This window comes from Muntiacus reevesi, chromosome 1, assembly GCF_963930625.1.
Source record: "Muntiacus reevesi chromosome 1, mMunRee1.1, whole genome shotgun sequence".
Taxonomy (NCBI): Eukaryota; Metazoa; Chordata; class Mammalia; order Artiodactyla; family Cervidae; genus Muntiacus; species Muntiacus reevesi.
The window spans coordinates 154573363-154592680 of record NC_089249.1 but is presented as its reverse complement, the minus strand read 5'-3'; the positions used below and the strand labels follow the sequence as shown (position 1 = coordinate 154592680).

The 19318-nt window shown below is 41.8% G+C and overlaps 1 protein-coding gene across 1 annotated transcript in view; it reads right to left on the bottom strand.

Moving 5' to 3' along the window:
* Positions 1 to 795: 795 nt before the first annotated feature.
* The window catches only part of FAF1 (Fas associated factor 1), a 481413-nt gene continuing 462890 nt past the window's right edge, over positions 796 to 19318 (bottom strand). Inside the window, exon 19 of the mRNA XM_065913426.1 lies at positions 796 to 1053. Coding sequence (XP_065769498.1) covers positions 970 to 1053 — 84 coding nt within the window. The 3' untranslated portion in view covers positions 796 to 969. The remainder of the gene's footprint in view (positions 1054 to 19318) is intronic.

Genomic DNA, 19318 nt, shown 5'->3' with positions numbered 1-19318 from the left:
GAGTCCATGGGGTGGCTGATCAGATTTTGGTGACAGTCAAGGTGCTTAAAACACCAAGTGACAGGTCCAAACGTGTGATGGAGTAGAGGGAGAGAAGAGCAAGAGAGAAGTTGCGTTCACTGACGGACCAGCACCCTGGGAGCTGGTGTCCATGGGGCTCTACCTGCCCAAGTGCAAACCTAACAGCAGCTTTCTGCAGCTGGGCCAGACACTGAGTCCTGGTACTGGTCCTCTTCACACTATCTCAATATTCACATGGTGAGCTTAAACAGTTTCTCACACTGTAATGGAACAGCAAGTAACTCCCAGATGGAACCTGGGGACCCAAGGCAGCAGCAATAAATAAATATCTTGCTATATGTCAGATGCAGTCCTCAAACACAACCTTACATCTTAATAAAGGAGTCAGGAAGTATCAACAAAAATGATATGCCTTTTGTCTTCCTACAACAATGTTTAATCTCCATGCCAAGAAGTCCCATTTGACTTTTCCCCCTGCCTCTTAAAATTAGGTGACAAAGTAGAAATCCAGCCATGAAAAGAAAAAGGCAGGGGTGTATGAGCCCTGGCTCAATGAGACATATCGTATACACAGCAGCCTCCTGTCACAGGTCAGGCAGAACGGTCCCAGACCCTGTGTGCAGAAGATGGGCACTGGAGAGGTAAAAATCCTACTTCATGATCACTCACACTTTAACAGCGCATTATTCATTGAACAAGGGTGAGGTGAACGGGGTCAGGGTGGAAGAGTTGTAATTCTCTACAATGAGGATTGGGAACATATACTCGTGGATGGGAAATTTTAAGTAGCTATGTTTATTATTACTTTTTTCCAGCAATCTTGCAAGAGGCAGAAGTGTGACATTGAGTTGAGTGAGACGAGCGTGTAAATGGGTTGACGAGGAGCCCTCCTCTTGATGCAGGCCTCTGGCTTGTCAAGGAATGGCTGGTTCCACCGCTGAGCCATCTTTACTCTTTTGCTTCAAGGAAAAGGGTTTCTTGAGGGAACAACTTTACCTCCAATAATGACTTATTTGGGTCCAGCTGGGTTACCTAAAAAGAAAGAAAATACATACTCAGAAGACTGGAAGAAGCACTATTTTCTCTCATGGCATTCAGATCCTGTCCTGAACTTTGATTTTGAGCCTACTATGTACCAGCACAAGCATTTTCACACCTACTATTTCATTTGATTCTCAAAATAACCCTGTGAGGTAGGTGGTGGTGTCCCCATTTTATAACCAAGGAAACCAGGGCTCAGAGAGGCCAAGTCTCATAGTTTAGTGGAAGAACTAGCATTTGACCTCAGGGTGTTGCTTCAGAAGCTGGAACCTCTTCCTGGGCAGGTGGAGACCCACAGCTCAGCTGTGACAGCAGAGCAGGAGGGCCTTAGTTAAAAGGCCCTGGTTAAAAGCCGACTGGCATTCCAGAGGACACATATTTGTTTAACTCTGGACAGCAGGGAGGGCCTTTTCTGTTTGGTGGGAGAGAGCTAAGCTTTTGGGGTTGATCTTCCTGCTGAACACACCTGCAGCAGAGCCTATACGGTGCCCACCCCACAGAGCCCAGTGATGAGCACCTCCCCTGCTGAGGAGAGGCTCCCTAGGGAGGCATATCAGTCTCCCTGTTGGTGGCGTTGGTGAAGATATTTAGTTCCAAAAAAAGGAGGAAGTTGATGCCATAATATGACTTTATATTTTAGAAATTAAAATTATTTTATAATATGAACTAGTACAGAGAATAAAGCTAGATAGAGTCTTCTTGGCTCATTGGGGTATGTTAATCATACCCCAAATCAAACCCTATATTAGGTTTATGGCTTCCTTGGTCACCAGCAAGGATGTGACGTAGAGGTTTTCTGAATCCAACAGTGAGAGAAAAAAAAACCCCAAACTTTCCTAAAGGAAACATGAATTTTAAAAAACTGAGACATACTAATACTAATCTAGTGATGAGGACAATGGGCTGTGACTCCAGAAAGATTCTGGTTTAAACCACAACTGCATAGCTATTAGCTTTGTGGCTTTGGAGTTAGTATCATCCCTGTAGGACTGATAAGAGGATTAAGTGAGGAAAAACATAATTAGCACAGTGTCTGGTACAGAGCAGGTATTCAATGATGGCTGCCATATATGTGAGTAACTGTAAGGGTGGATGATGGACACACAGATAAACGGACAGCTCCAAGTGTGTGTGATGGGAGGCCAGGCAGTCTGCTTTGGGTACAGTCAGATTTATGTACAGGAGGTCTGGGCCCCTAGGCAAAGACTCCAGCACCTGAGATGGGCAATCTTGTCCTCTGCTCAACTCAAGCCACACCTAATGAGATGGCTCTGCTCTCTTCTCCAAGGTGATGGGGAGGGGACACCCTGGGGGCCTGAGTGTCATAGGCAGGCTGGTGAGCTGAAGAAGGGAACACTATCTTTGACTGTATCCAGATGGAAACCTTGTATGCCCAGGAGGGTCATTAAGGAGACACATCCGCCTCCAGAATCCTCTGTGCTTACAAGGAACCCATTGCAAGGCTGCTCTACTGCTATCTCTTGAGCTTTGGGCAGATGGGCAGACAAGGTGGTGGGGAGGGCCTAGCCTGCTGTCTGTCTTCCAATGCACAGGGGGTAGGGTGGGGGGGTGGGGGGGGGGCAAGCTGCAGGCAAATGTTTACCCACTTCCCCAATTAACGTACAACACTGCGCTGGCTTCTGTCAACAAACAGAGTTATGCTGCCTCTGCTTCTGACCCGTTGGTATTTTCTGCCCAGCTGCTTCTGCTATTGTTCTTAATTAACAAGCCAGAGCTCTTCCGGCATCTTCTACTTTGTTATTTGTGGTTCATAAATATGATGTTTGCTGGGAAAAACCAAAATCATAATAGTGCCAGAGCTGTGCATACCAGCAGAAAGATAGGCTAAGAAGCAAAAGAGGCTGGGAGATTGGAGCCTCGAGGCTGTATTATCAATATACAAGGTTAGATGTTCAGAAAACGCACCCAGTTTTCACTGTGTCTGATAAAAGTTGAGTGATTTTTCTCAGTCACTTTAAGTGGAGAGCTGGAATTTGAGAAGAAAACTAATTTCTTGAACACCTATTACATGTCGAGCACTTTAAATATGTTATTTCATTTAATTCCTAAAAAACTATGTAAGGTAAGATGGAGATGACAGGATTGAGGCTCAACATGGCTGCCACTTGTTTAAGACTACATAGTTAGGGTCTGTCTATACAGTACAGTAGTTAAAAAGAGTGAAGTAACAGATTCAAACTCTAGCTCTGTTACTTACTACTTATATGATCTTGAAGAAGTAATACAACCCAAGAGTCTCAGTTTTCCTACCTATAAGATGGGAATAGTAAATTTCTCTTTTATAGGTTGTTGTCAGATTGATTATATTCTTTGCAGCCAAAGATGGAGAAGCTCTATACAGTCAGCAAAAACAAGACCGGGAGCTGACTGTGGCTCAGCTCATGAACTCCTTATTGCCAAATTCAGACTTAAACTGAAGAAAGTAGGGATAACCACTAGACCATTCAGGTATGACCTAAATCAAATCCCTTATGATTATACAGTGGAAGTGAGAAATAGATTTAAGGGACTAGATCTGATAGACGAAGAGCCTGATGAACTATGGATGGAGGTTCGTGACATCCCCATGGAAAAGAAATGCAAAAAGGCAAAATGGTTGTCTGAGGAGGCCTTAGAAATAGCTGTGAAATGAAGAGATACAAAAAGCAAAGGAGAAAAGGAAAGATATTCCCATTTGAATGCAGAGTTCCAAAGAATAGCCAGGAGAGATAAAAAAGCCTTCCTCAGTGATCAGTGCAAAGAAATAGAGGAAAACAACAGAATGGGAAAGACTAGAGATCTCTTCAAGAAAATTAGAGATACCAAGGGAACATTTCATGCAAAAATGGGCTCAATAAAGGACAGACATGGTATGGACCTAACAGAAGCAGAAGATATTAAGAAGAGGTGGCAAGAATACACAGAACTGTACAAAAAAGATCTTCACAACCCAGATAATCACAATGGTGTGACCACTCACCTAGAGCTAGACATCCTAGAATGTGAAGTCAAGTGGGCCTTAGGAAGTATCACTACGAACAAAGCTAGTGGATGTGATGGAATTCCAGTTGAGCTATTTCAAATCCTGAAAGATGATGCTGTGAAAGTGCTGTACTCAATATGCCAGCAAATTTGGAAAACTCAGCAGTGGCCACAGGACTGGAAAAGGTCAGTTTTCCTTCCAATCCCTAAGAAAGGCAATCCCAAAGAATGCTCAAACTACCGCACAATTGCACTCATCTCACATGCTAGTAAAGTAATGCTCAAAATTCTCCAAGCCAGGCTTCAGCAATACGTGAACCGAGAACTTCCAGATGTTCAAGCTGGTTTTACAAAAGGCCGAGGAACCAGAGATCAAACTGCCAATATCTACTGGATCATCGAAAAAGCAAGAGAGTTCCAGAAAAACATCTATTTCTGCTTTATTGACTATGCCAAAGCCTTCGACTGTGTGGATCACAATAAACTTTGGAAAATTCAGAAAGAGATGGGAATACCAGACCACCTGGTATTCCTCTTGAGAAACCTGTATGCAGGTCAGGAAGCAACAGTTAGAACTGGACATGGAACAACAGACTGGTTCCAAATAGGAAAAGGAGTACGTCAAGGCTGTATATTGTCACCCTGCTTATTTAACTTATATGCAGAGTACATCATGAGAAATGCTGGGCTGGATGAAGCACAAGCTGGAATCAAGATTGCCGGGAGAAATATCAATAACCTCAGATACGCAGATGACACCACCCTTATGGCAGAAAGTGAAGAGGAACTAAACAGCGTCTTGATGAATGTGAAAGAGGAGAGTGAAAAAGTTGGCTTAAAGCTTAATATTCAGAAAACTAAGATCACGGCATCTAGTCCCATCACCTCATGGGAATAGATGGGGAGACAGTGGAAACAGTGTCAGACTTTATTTTTTGGGGCTCCAAAATCACTGCAGGTGGTGACTGCAGCCATGAGATTAAAAGAAGCTTACTCCTTGGAAGGAAACTGATGATCAACCTAGATAGCATATTAAAAAGCAGAGACATTACTTTGCCAACAAAGGTCTGTCTAGTCAAGGCTATGGTTTTTCCAGTGGTCATGTGTGGATGTGAGAGTTGGACTGTGAAGAAAGCTGAGTGCTGAAAAATTGATGCTTTTGAACTATGGTGTTGGAGAAGACTCTTGAGAGTCCCTTGGACTGCAAGGAGATCCAACCAGTCCATCCTAAAGGAGATCAGTCCTGGGTGTTCATTGGAAGGACTGATGCTGAAGCTGAAACTCCAATACTTTGGCCACCTCATGCGAAGAGTTGACTCATTGGGAAAGACCCTGATGCTGGGAGTGGTTGGGGACAGGAGGAGAAGGGGGACGACAGAGGATGAGATGGCTGGATGGCATCACCAACTCGATGGACATGAGTTTGGGTAAACTCTGGGAGCTGGTGATGGACAGGGAGGCCTGGCATGCTGCAATTCATGGGGTTGCAAAGAGTTGGACACAACTGAGCGATTGAACTGAACTGTGCTAGGTAAATGGAATAATGGTGATGAAGGCTCTGGTACAGAGACTGAACCAGCAAGTGCACAGCTGGTAGCAGCCATTACTAGCTGGAGCACTGCCTTGGGTGGGGACTGGATCTGCCTAACTTTAGCTGGAGCTCTTTCTCCAAAGTCTTCTGGAGCCCAGGCCTGTACTAGGCTCTCTCTCTTATTTCCATCTTGTTGCTCAGCAGAAGGGCTCTCTTTTCTCTGATAGATCGATGTTTCAATACTTGGAGAACCCCTTCAGCAGGGCTGTGCCACCAAAAGACGGCTCACATTAAATGCGGTTGTGTTGGGGCTGCTCCTTCTGGTGCCCCATATCACAAGCAATTTTTTTCTCTGAAGGTCATTTCAGACAGAAATTTAAAGTGAACAAGGACAATTTTCGTTTCCATTCTCATCTGCCTGGAGTGGAGTAGACAGAGAGACTGTACGGAACATAGCTTGATGCAGGATGCCATGCCTTTCCCCAGCAGGAGTGTGGCCATACTGTGAAATGACCCTGAAGTGTTCTGGGCCCCATTCAAGAAGGACTGGGAGTGTGCTGGAGGGACCTCCTGTTAGGGAGGAATCTAGAAACCATGTTTCCTAACACACATCTGAAAAATGGGGTACACCTTCCTGCTGCAGTTGGGGCGAGGAGGAGGCTGTGTGCCCCCTTGGAATATCTGCAGGGCTGGCAAGGAAGCCAGGCAGACAGAGCAGACGTGTTCTCTGCAGCTCCAGTGAGCAGAGATGGCGATGACGAGGTGGAATTGTAGGGGAGCAGAACTCAGCTGGTCAGAAAATACTTTTTAATAGAGCAGCAGGTGCTGGTGTGGCCACTACTTCTTTTCCATCTTTCTTCATTCCCCTCTTGTCCTGTAATTTTCTTTTTGTTTTTTATCATCATCATGATAGTAGCAATCATCAGTTCCAGTCAACCCTTGAACAACCTGCGGGTTAGGGGCATCACCTTTCTAAGCAGTGGAAAATCACATAATAACTTGTAGTCGTCCCTTCATATATGCAGTTCCTCCATATCTGTGGTTCCTCTGTATGTGGTTCTGCATCCACGATAAAACTGAGAATGGCATATTACTGAGTATTTGGTACCTGAAAAAAAATCTGTCTATAAGAACCTGTGTAGTTCAAATCCATGTTGTTCAAGGGCTAATCATATTCAGTACCTACAGTGTAGCTGGAACCACGCTAAATACTTCATATAAAATGCTTTTGAAGTAGTCCTCAAAACAGCCAAATAAAGTATGTATTACCATTTTAAAGTTGAAGATACCATGGGTATCTTACCCAAGGTTGCAGATTGAATAAGGTTTAAAACTCAAGTCTGCCTGACTCCAAAGCTAATCATAACCAGAGTGCTTCTGGCCTACACATTGACAGGCTGCCCTGGGGAAATACAGGGGTCAGGAGGGGAAGGGAAGTGTTCAAAGAGGGGCTTATTTGAGGAAGAAGAAGATCATGATGATAAAGCTAACATTTATTGAGCATTTAATTTGTACCAGCCACATTCTAAGCACTTAACATTTATAGAACAATTTCATTTTCATAATAACCCTCTGACATAGGTACAATTGTTATTTCCATTTTACAGATGAGGAAACTGAGCCATGGAACATATTAACACTTGCTTAAGTTCTCAAAGTTGTTAAGGGCAGAGCCAGAATGTGAGCCAAGGCAATTTAGCTTTGGAATCCATATGTTTAACTATTGGACTATTTTGCCAGAGGTGCTGGTAAGCGTAGAGTCCACACAGAGAAAGAAGTTGGATGACATGACCCTGAGGCTGTTTCTAACCAAGCTTCTAGGATATAAGATCTTCACTTTAAGAATGGCAAAAGGTCAAGGGTCAAGGAAAAAATCCTGAAATGTTTATAAAATACGAATACAAAAATGCAATCTGAGCTTATGTCCTGCCATTTACTTGGGATTTTACTGAATTATTGACTTTCTAAATCAACAGAGAAAACCTTCCTTTGGGACACTCTGGGGGAGGAGGGCCATTCTCAGATAAGAATTATGGCCTGACTTTGTCTATGTTAGAAAAGGAAAGTCAACCTTCTTGATACTTTATTCATTATATTTAGGAAACCTGAAAAAAAATCTCATTAAGTTTACACTTTAGCAAACTGGCTTTTGTTTATGTTAACAAAAATGAGACATGCTTTCTGCCAAAGAGAGTTATTCTTTTCTAGGCAGTTTGAACTTTCATATACATTGTATTTCTATTATTTCCCTGGGCTTTATTTTTTTTTTTCCTGAAAAAATATAATATCGCTGCTGAGAAAAATGTGAATCAATATGACAGTTTTTCATCCTTAGGCCATACTGAGTGAGTCCTACAATGTTAGGGTGGGAAAGCTCCTTAAATGCCAAATGGTCCAAGCCCTTCATTTCTCTGTGGGCAACCTGAGGCTCAGAGAGGTCAAGTGACATAGCCCAGATCACATGGTTGATAAAGCACAGATACAGTGCTCTACCTGTTTCTGACTTCTGATTTGAGGTTCTTTCTAGTCACACTATATTGCTTCTGATTTAACAAAAATGCCTGAGCACAAATATAACACTACTACTAGGCTGGGAGCTACCTGAGAGTAGGGGCTGAGTAATACTAAAAATAACAGTAACTGCAATATATGAATAGTACTTTATAGTTTGTAAGATATTTACACAAACATTAAATCAAAATCTTATAGGGTTGGTATTACTAGTCTTTTATGTTTTACTTAGCTTTTCTAAGGTAAGCTTTTATTTTAACATTGAGTAAAGGAAAGTCTGGATCTAATATTTTCACATTTAGAAAAAAATGCTAAGTTCAACAACTGGTTTTGGAGCTGAACATCTGCATGCAAAAAATGAATCTAGATGCACAGACATTACAGCCTTCACAAAAATTAACTTGAAATGGATTGTGAACTTAAATGTAAAACACAAATCTATAACATTCCTAGAAGATAACACAGGAGAAAATCTAGATGACCTTGGGTATGGTGATGGCTTTTGGGATACAACACCAAAGGCACAATTCATGAAAGAAATAATTGATAAGCTAAACTTCATTAAAATTAAAAACTTTGCAAAAGACATTGTCAAGAGAATGAAAAGACAAGACAGAGACCAGGGGAAAATATTTGCAAAAGACACAACTGATAAAGAGCTTTAACCCAAAATATACAAAGAACTCTTAAAACTCAACAATAAGAAAATGAACAACTCAGTTAAAAAATGAGCCCAGAACCTTAAAGACACCTCAGTAAAGAAGATTGACAGATGGCAAATAAACATATGAAAAGATGTTTCTCCAACAGTATATGCCATCAGGGAAATGCAAATTAAAACAATGAAAATCACACACCTATTAGAATGGCCAAAACCTAGAACACTGACAACACGAAATGCTGACACTCATTTACTGCTGGGGGAATGCAAAATGGCATAGCCACTTTGGAAGACAGTTTGATGGTTTCTTACTAAATTAATCATATTCTTACTATATAGTTCAGTAACGGCACTCCATAGTATTTACCCAAAGAAGCTAAAAACCTAAGGTCCACACCAAAATCTGCACACAGATGTTTAATAAGCACCTTTATTCACAACTGCCAAAACTTGGAAACAACCAAGACATTCTGCAGTAGGTAAATAGGTAAACAGATTGGAACATTTTATTCAGACAATGGAACATTACTCTGGGCTGACAAGCTCTCCAAGTACCCTAACATATATTTTCTAAACCTTAGAGCTATCCTAAGAGATTGGACTAACTTATCCTCATTTTTACGGATGAGAACACCGAAGTTCAAATAGGGACATTACTTGCAGATAGTCATACAGCTAGAAATTGGTGGAGCTCAGGTCTTCTCATTCCAAATCCTGATCTCCTTCTACTCTATTAGGTAGCACAAAGGCCACATATGTAAATCCCCATATTAAATTTAGTAAAACTGAATACATCTGCCCTTGGTTTTGTTCAAAATTAGCATTTGCTTTGAACTTGGAAGAACAACTTGTCTTTCAGGTAAGCTATGAGTAACATATTCTGTTAGCTATGTATGTGTGCTCAGCCGTGTCCAACTCTTTGCGACCCTATGGACTGCAGCCCGCCATGCTCCTCTGTCCATGGGATTTCCCAGGCAAGAGTACTGGAGTGGGTTGCCATTTCCTCCTCTGGGAGATCTTCCCAACCCAGGGATTAAATCCTCGTCTCTTGTGTTTCCTGCATTGGCAGGTGAGTTTTTTTTACCACTGGGAAGCCCCCACATGTTCTGTTACCTACTCTATTAAAAAACATGCATATTAATTATTACAAGTTTAAAAAATAATTGTCAATGTCATCACTATCAAAAAATTGACCATTTATTTGGCAAAGTGTCAGGCACTATACTACCTGTTCTATATATTACCTAATTAAATGGTCACAACCTATGAGGTAAGTGCTCCTGTTAGTCTCATTTTATAATGAATTCTCTGAGGTCAAAAATGGTTAAGGGACTGCCCCAAGATTACACAGGTAAGTAGGAAAGATAATGCTGGAATTTGCACCCAGGTTTGTGAGCTTCTAGCCTGTATCTGATGCACTGCACTTCACTTCCTTTTAACTTCTGATCCTTCTTCTAAACAGGGGACAGCTAATGCGACTAAATGGCTTTTCTTGCCCATAAAGAAAGCAGGCATTCTGCAGCTGTCCTGGCTCATGTCCCTGTTGTGGCAAGGCTTTGTTGTTACCCAAAGGAAAACAAGCTAACTTTTGTTACTATCAACTTGGTCCTAACAGCTAATTGTCCATTTTCTTTAAACACCTTTTGATGGTCTGGGAATCCTTAAAGAGGGCAATTATACCCACAAACTATCAGATGAAGAACTTAAGACCCCATCTGCTGGTCGTGTGCTGATCAGGGTGTGTGAAGGCTTTGGTAACTGTAAAGTCTTTTGTAAACGTAAGGGACTGATTATCAACATCATCCACAACACCAGTTGTTAGCTCCTAGCAAATTCTCCTCTACATTTGCTGCAGGTGGTAATGCAGCCTCAAAAAGAATTTCCATTCTGGAATGGTTGCACTATGGGGCTGGGGCTTCACTGCGGCTTACTTACATCCCAGCTTCCAGTATAGTTTCTGAACCAATCTGTCTCACAGGATCACAGAAAAGAGTGGCACTGGGGTGAGGATTTCCAGGAAAGAGTGAGAGATGCTATTCTTCCCATTATTAAAGTGTGGTAAAACAACTGGGGTGCTGGAAGTGAGGGTGGGTGGTCTTCTGTGGCTGCAAAGCACAGGAATGCCTATGGGACCCCTTATCTTGATGTTGTTAGGTAGGAAGACGAGAGAAAGAAAGGAAAGGTAAAGGAAGAACAAAGGGAGAAAAAACTAAGGTCCAGGCTGCCCTATTTTTTTTTTAAATAATATTATAATGATAACAACAGTTAACATTTATGGGAGCTTACTAGGTGCTAATTGTACCAAGTACTTTATAAGTACTACACAACCCCATGAGGGAGGTACTATTACCTCCACTTTAAAATGAGGAACAGAAGAAGCTCAGAGAGTTTATATAACCTACCTAAGATCGCATAGGTGGGAAGGAACAGAGCAAGGATTTAAAACTAGGTCTGGTTCCAAAGTCTGTTTTCTTAACCACCACATTAGGTACTTCTAGTACTGTAGTCATACAATGCACTATTTATTCTTTGTCTCTTGCTTGGAAAGACTATACCCTTTGTGTAACTGAAGCATAAATTTCCCCACAACGGAGTATATTACCAACTCAGGCACTTGGGCAAATTTCATTCATAGCTCCTCAATTATCACAGACCTAGCAATTGTTAAAGCTGGAGGGCCTTTAGGAGTCCATTTCTGTAATAGATGGGGAAAGAAAAGCCCAGTGAGTGGAAAGAACTTACCCAAGGTTACTCAGCACTCAGCAGATCTGGGACCAAATCTGGATTCTTCATTCCCAGACTGTGCCTTTAGACAGGCTATTTAATGAGGATACCAATTCTAAAGTGTTCCAAGTAATAAATGACCTCAAACTCGGTGCACTGTCAGGGAGATCCTAGGCACCAAAACAAAAAATGTGACCCCCTCCTTGCACTGCTATCCCTGACAGTGGTTTTGGTCACTACAGCTTTTTTTTTTTTTTTTAAAGTTTAAAGCAGGCTTTTTGAGAGAGACACATATTCCATAGGCAGAATGCAGTCCATCTCATAAGGCAAGAGTGGCCTGGTCACTGTATTAAAGGGTAGTGGGGAAGACCCAAAGGGAACAGAGGGACTTCTATCAGGAGAGGTGGGGGGTGGGTTGGGGAGGGGAAAGTCTCTTTAGTCTAGAAACACAAGAAGATCCAAATTGGCAGAATGAATATAAAAAGCATAAAAAGAATAGAAGAGGCATGCCTCCTCACCCTGGGAAGCCCAAGATTAGTCCTGTCCCTCCTGGGCTCTGGAAGACACAATTTCAAGTAACTAAAAGGAAGTACTGCTTTACACAGTGGTTTGCAAGCTCACTGTTTCTGAAAGCTTAATAAACAGGGTATAGGCAAATTCATTAATGAGGATTCTGGACTGTGGCAAGAGAAAGCCAGAGCCATTCAGCCTTGCTGGTGTGGGTTACAGGTGTACCAGGACATGGGTCTCATTCCTGAAAGCAGTCAGGATCCTGAGGGGTGGGTTACCTTTGACCCTGAGCACCTTGTGTGATTACCCCCAATGAGGTGCACAAACATTTGCAATGCATGTTCTGATCTGAAGCAGTCTGGGAAACATTGATGGAGGGGACATGTCTCATTTTCAGAGGCCCATATCATGGAAGGCAGCCAGGATCTTGCATAAAAAGCTCCTGGTATAGAAGCTCACAGAGTTTGTCTCTGATAAAAGATGGGTCCACAACACTAACCACTGTGTTGAAACACGGCACTAAGAGGCAAATGAAAGGAGAGAAACCTGTTAACTGTTTAGATTTAGAACTGCTACTTTGGCTTAAATACTCTCAGAGAAACTCTGATTATTGTTCTTTAGTAGACATGGATTAAGTGCTAATTAGGGAGGCAGTAAGAAAAAGGTCTGGTGGGTATTGAATCTTGGTTCTGTAGCAGTGCTCTTGAGCAAGTCACTGGACCTCCAGAAGACCCAAATTTCTCACCTGTAATGACAGTATCATTCAATACCTAATAAGCTCTAACAGACCATTTCTCTCTGGGTTTCTCCTGTCACTCGAGAGAGAGTGGAACAAAATATCTGAGCCCGTCTCCCTCCTACTTAAAACACCTACAAGATTCCATACTACAACAGGATAGTTCCTTTTTGCTTTGACCTCTTTCCCCCAATTTGTAAATGGGTAAGTTTCCTGGCAAGGCTCAGAGCATGCCAAGAGTGGAAGGAATGGCTGGAAAGACAGTTTGGAGACAGACTGTGAGGGACTCAAACGCCATATTATGTTTAAACTTCTTGGAAAAATTTTTCTCAGGCTTAAGAGAGACCTGGAATAGCACACTAGATGCACTCTTCAGGCAGAGTGTCTGGGGAGAATGTAAGCATTTTGAATGCATTTTAATACTCAAGCAGAGCCATGCGAGCTGGTGTGTGCGTTAACTCTGCACGCCAACACAGCTCAAGAGCTGGAGCTTTGAACAGGAGTTAAAAGAGTTGAGTCCCTAACGACATACAAAAGACTTGCTGGTGTGATTTATTCTGATGTATTTACTTATCCAATTACCAAAACAGCAGGAGATCATTAAATTTTCTAGTTACCAGATGCAGCACGTTCAATATCTTAAATGTTACCAAGGCTCTCTCTGAGCTATTTTGATATTACATTTCATCTGCCCAAAGCTTATGAAACTGGAAAGCAAGACTCATGAAGAGAGCAGGTGTTTTCTTTGAAGGCTGGTACAGTGGGTGTTTCTACTGCACCAAACTTATACCAGCTCCCAAACTCATGGATTTAAGGAAAAGTACTCTGATGAGAAACAAAAGTATTTAGGAGGGAGGATGTTAAGAAAGTGGAGATATGCATTTTACCTGGCCAGAACTTTCTTCATGCTCATTTCCTATCACTTCAGTTCCAAGTCCACAGAGGGTGAGTCAGGCCTCAGAGTAGAGGAGAAGAGAATGGAACGAATACCCTCTGAGTGACTACAAACTTCACCACTAACCTTAGCATACCCGTGTGAGCTTGAACAAGTAACTTTTCCTTCTCTGAGCTTGATGCTGACATCTGATGCAGCATCTTACACGGCTGTGATGAGCATCATCACAGCTTGTCTTCACACAAACATTTCCTGTGTAAGACTGAATAACTTAAAAGGCAGGACTGTTTCCAGCTTCTGGATCTCCAACATCCAGCAAAGAATCTGGTATATTATATGCTCTCAATAACTGCTTGTTGAATAAATGACCAAACCAGAGAATGGACATTATGGAATATGAAAAACTACATAGCAAGACTTTATTAATGATATTTTAGGAGTAAGTTGCAAAATAGACATTCTATTTTCTTTTGAAAAAAATATCAACAAGTAGAATCTGGGCCTACACTTTCTGAAAGGGTGGTGGTGGCTTGGCCCCAACATTCTTTACTATTTTGATCTCTAAATACCATCCCTTCAAAGATGTTATGCTCTGGTCAACCAGAGCAGTTTGCTATTCCCCATTTATAGCTTCTGCTTCTCTTTCCTGAACATTTGTTTATGTTGTTCCCACTAGTGGACCATCCTTTCTCCCCAGTTTCACATGTTGAAAACATCCTTCAAAGCTCAGCTTAACTGCTACTTCTCTCATGAAACCAGGTCTAGGTGACGAAGCGTCTTCTCCTGTTCATGGGGTCATGGCTCCTGTTGACAAAGGGGCCATATATGTTCACTGAGGTCTCTCCTTCATATTCCTACTCCACCGCCCTGCACCTGATGAATTCACACTTGCTTAACTAATACTTTTGCTTCCCCTTAGGTTTCTCAGACAAGGTGGCTTAAAGGGTCTGCTGGCAGACTCAAGGTTAGTGTTTAAGCTGGAAAACAGGCACAGGTAATGCCAACCTTGTCCTTTGTTAAAATAGTACTCCTATACATGGTATGCCTGTACTTTAACCAACCCACTTCTGAAGGACCTACCCCAAAGGATCAGCTCCTGTCTCAGACTAAGTTATCTGTCTGTTCTGTCTTTCAAGCTATACTGCAATTGTCTATGAGTCAGTCTCTCCAGTTACATTGAATTCTGAGGGCATAAAATGAGGTCTTACTGACTTTTTATCCCCAGGGCTATTCCAGTAGTAGACTACTGGAAACAGTGTGAACTCAACAACTGTTGGCTGAAAGACTGACCTACTGAATGACTGAATTGAGGCTCCCCACTACCCGCTAAAGCCTCCACCAATCAAAAATTAAAAGAAGCCATATCCCCAGACCTCTTCTCCTAGACTCACTCCTATGGCAGGGAGAGCCTGCCAGTGATGCCACCAGAAGGTCACCCAGGCAAGTCCTCTAGCGCTGGACTCTCTCTGGCCTTTGCCTCAGTCAGCCCTGCTGCATAGACAAAGGGAATGAAAATAAGTTTGCATCTGTTGCCCTTTCAGAAGGGACAGATTTTTCCCTGCCTATTTAAACTGCTGTTGGAATTGCATAATTAGAAGGATTTAAAAAATCTTAATACTCTAAACAGAGAAAACTGGTTCTGAATTATTAAGCAACATTTTCAATGCATGTGAATAACCTTAAGTGACTTAACTGCCACCTGATCCTAAGCTCTGGCTCAGATAAATAAATGTGAAATATTGTCAAAGCCCCGGCTTATAGGAACTGCCAACTACAGTAAATAAAAGCTTAAGTCCCCATAAACTGCCGGGGACAGAGACATTCTCATATAAAAGGAGTAAGAGAAGATGATCTTAAATAAAGCCAGTAGGACTGGGAAGCCAATGGTTTTGTTTTAGTTTTCAGAAGAGAGTTGTCAACAGGGTAGGTATTATCCATATCCAGGTCTTTTAATTATAATCACATAGTATCAGAGCTGACAGAAGATTGAGAAAGCACTTATTTTAATCTCTTCATATTTCAGATGAGGAAAACAGGACCCAGAACTTACTTCTCTAGTAAGTACCTTCCTTGAGATCATACAACAAATGGCTGGAAGAGTAAAAATTCTGTTCCAGGATACATGACTCCCAGCTCAGTCCCCTTTCCATTACATTCCATTCATCTGAGACTATCCTACTGGAGATGTCAAAATAAGAGGCTGACTGTTAAAAACCACCTGAAACATTTTTTCCATCCCTTCATTTTTAATCTGTGTGGATGGTGCTAGTGGTAAAGAACCAGCCTGCCAATGTAGGAGACATAAGAGATGAAGGTTTGATCTCTGGTCTGGGAAGATCCCCTGGAGGAGGGCATGGCAACCCACCCCAGTATTCTTGCCTGGAGAATCCCATGGGCAGAGGAGCCTGGCGGGCTGCAGTCCATGGGGTTGCACAGAGTTGGACATGACTGAAACAACTTAGCACGAACATCCTTTGCCCTAAAATGGGTCTCGTGTAGGCAACATATTGTAGGCTCTTGTTGGAGGTTCCTTAAAAAGCTAAAAATAGAGTTATCACATGACTCAGAAACCCCACTCCTGGGCATCTATCTGGAAAAGATGAAAACTCTTAATTTGAAAACATACACGCACCCCGATGCTCACAGCAGCACTACGTACGACAGCAAGACATGGAAGCAATGTGTGTCCGTCTGACGTACGCACAGATAAACAAGGGGTGGTACACACACAGCGGACTACTGCTCAGCCATAGCAAGAAGGAAGCAGTGCCGTGGATGGGCCTAGAGAGTATCATACTCAGTGAAGTGAGCCAGACAGACATAGCCACCTATTACATGATATCACTTAGCTGTAGAATTAAAAAAAAATGATGCAAATGAACTTATTTACAAAACAGAAATAGACTCACAGATAGAGGAAACAATCTTATGGTTACCAAAGGGGGAGAGGGGTGTGCGGGAGGGATAAATCGGGAGTTTGGGACTAACAGATATATACTATTGTATGTAAAATAGATAAATAAGAAGGACCTAGTACACTGCACAGGGGATTACATTCAATATCTTGTAACAACCTATAGTGGAAAAGAATCTGAAAAAGAACATATGTATATGTACATCTGTATGTCTGAATCACTCTGCTGTATACCTGAAACTAATACAACAGTTTAGGAAAAACAAACAAACATGGGGGGAAAGTAAAAAAAAAAAAACAAAAAAAACACAAAAAAACAACTAAAAATTTAACTACATGGGTGACTTTTTGAATTCCAGAGACTTCACGCTTTGAAGTTCTGCTTCCATGACTATGCAGGGGGAGTGGGAGAAAACCAGAGAGGGAGAGGGAAAGAAAGAAAGGGGAGGGAGAAGAAGGGAGTGAGTGAGTGAGCAAGTGTACAGCAATGTGGAGGGAAAAAAAGGAATGTGAGGGTGAATGCCACTATAATGTGGTCCCTCTCTTGCCTTCCTCAACCATGAGGATACCATAAATTACACATGAGTTTCTGCTTGGTGAGATGAGAAATACAAAAGCCAAACAAAAACAGTAGATGCATGAATGGGTAGGAATATTTTATTTTCTCTCATTTATTTACTAGACAAATATTTCCTGAGTGTTTACTGTGAAGTCAGAAATCATGCTGGGCACTGGGATAGAACGGTGAACACAGCACTACCTCTGCCCTCAAGGAATGCAGCATCCAGGGCAGGATGCACAAGAAACCGGCCCACTGCAATTCAGAACAGTAGAGGGCTACAGTATGGAAGAAGGCAGCGGGGAGCACAAGGAAGGTAAACACCTGACTCAGTCCTAGTGTGTCAATTAACTCTGCATTGCTCTCTCTTCTTTGTCTTATTCCAGTATGCACAACTGTTTCCCACAATCTAATTAACCATTCTACTGACTTTCAGATACAATAAACTAGTATTACTCACTTAGTATGTGCTAGGCACTGTACTAGGGAAAATTCAGATGAATCAGACATAATCCCAAATAATTTCAGATTTCATGTGTACAAATTTCTTTTTGTTTAAAAAACATATATTTTTGCTGCTATTGTGTCCGACTCTTTGCGACCCCATGAACTGCAGCACATCAGGCCTCCCTGTATCTCACCATCTCCCAAAGTTTGCCCAAGTTCATGTCCATCACAATGGTGAAGCCATCCAGCTATCTCATCTACTGATGCCCTCCTTCTCCTTCTGCCCTCAATCTTTCCCAGCATTGGGGACTTTTCCAATGAGTTGGCTGTTCGCATCAGATGACCAAAATACTGGAGCTTGAGCGTCAGCATCACTATATCTTACGCCAATTCTGTGACTATGTAAACTTGGGTTAACCATTTCTGCTTTTGGTGTCTGGTTTTTCGAGGCCTTGATCAAATTTTTTTTTCTTCTCAGCATCTTGGTTTTCTCATCTATAAAATAAGGATTTTCTGCAGTTCTCACAGCCTAAAATGCATGCATGAGGAAAGCCTGTTCACACAAGGAAGGAAAGTGGAATGAACTTGGAAATATCAAGAATCTTCAGGTTTGGGATTCAGCCACAGACTCTAAACCTGAAGCCTGCAGGGCTAGATTCTGGATGAAAAGCAGGGTGTGGTCCAGGTGAGGTAGGCTAGGGCTGCTGCCAGAGCTGTAACGAGCACTGCAGTGAGGCCCAGGGGAACTGGTGTGTTGATGCATGAGCTACTGCGCTGTGAAACTCCAGCACTGGCTTTGAAAATTACAAGGAGTGTCTAGAAAAGGTTAATCTGCGCATATACACGTTTGCAGTTGTTTGTATTTACAATGGGGTTATTATACAGACTTTAAATGAGCAAAATGTGTCTGCAGAAGCACCTGGAATACTGAGCACAGAACTAATGATTTTTTATTTATGGCCGGATGGAGCCAGATTGGATTGTATGTACAGCCTTCTAAAATTTATTTTATTTCTGATACTGAATGATGTAGTGATTTATAAGCACCTTATAAAATTAAGTTCCGGGGCAAAGTAAATTAATTTTGGAAAGGTTTAAATACATCAGCCTATCTACACACAATCCTAACAGTCACTGCATTTTATGTTCAGCATGGTATAGGAAAAGAACCTGGATTTTAGAATCAAATACTGGTATGGACATTTACTATGCAACTTTGAGAAACTTAAGCTCTCTAAGCTTCTGTGTCCTCATCTGTAAAATGGAGATGATACGCATCTTTCAGATAACTAATATACTTGATTGTGCATATTAGTGGCATAAAATAAACGGCTTTATTCATTGTTATAACCCCCTACTGTCCCAAGTACTTTGTAAATGAGTTAGAAAGGGGCAAGGGCAGATTTTATTAAGGTTTTGAATCCCATTCAACTTTCATGAAATGGCTGTAATCACCTCAAACATACTTTAAAAACTCTTTTGTGTACCCCTTTTGATCTGGTGAGGAGCATTCAATGATGGGTTTTCTTACAGAGTATCACTTGGTCTCTCAATTCTTTTGTGGGTTAGCAAGATCTTTTCTGCTCCTTGCCATCAACTTCATCACAACGGCTTAGGTATACTGCGTATTTACTACATATTGATGCTAGTGCTTTGTAAGTACCATCTCATTGCATTTTTCCAAAAGCCCTGTGAAGTAGGTACTAGCATTATCCTTCTCTTATAGATGAGGAAATTGAGCTATGTAGAGGTTAAGTAATTTGCCGAAGATCAAAAAGCTAGGAAA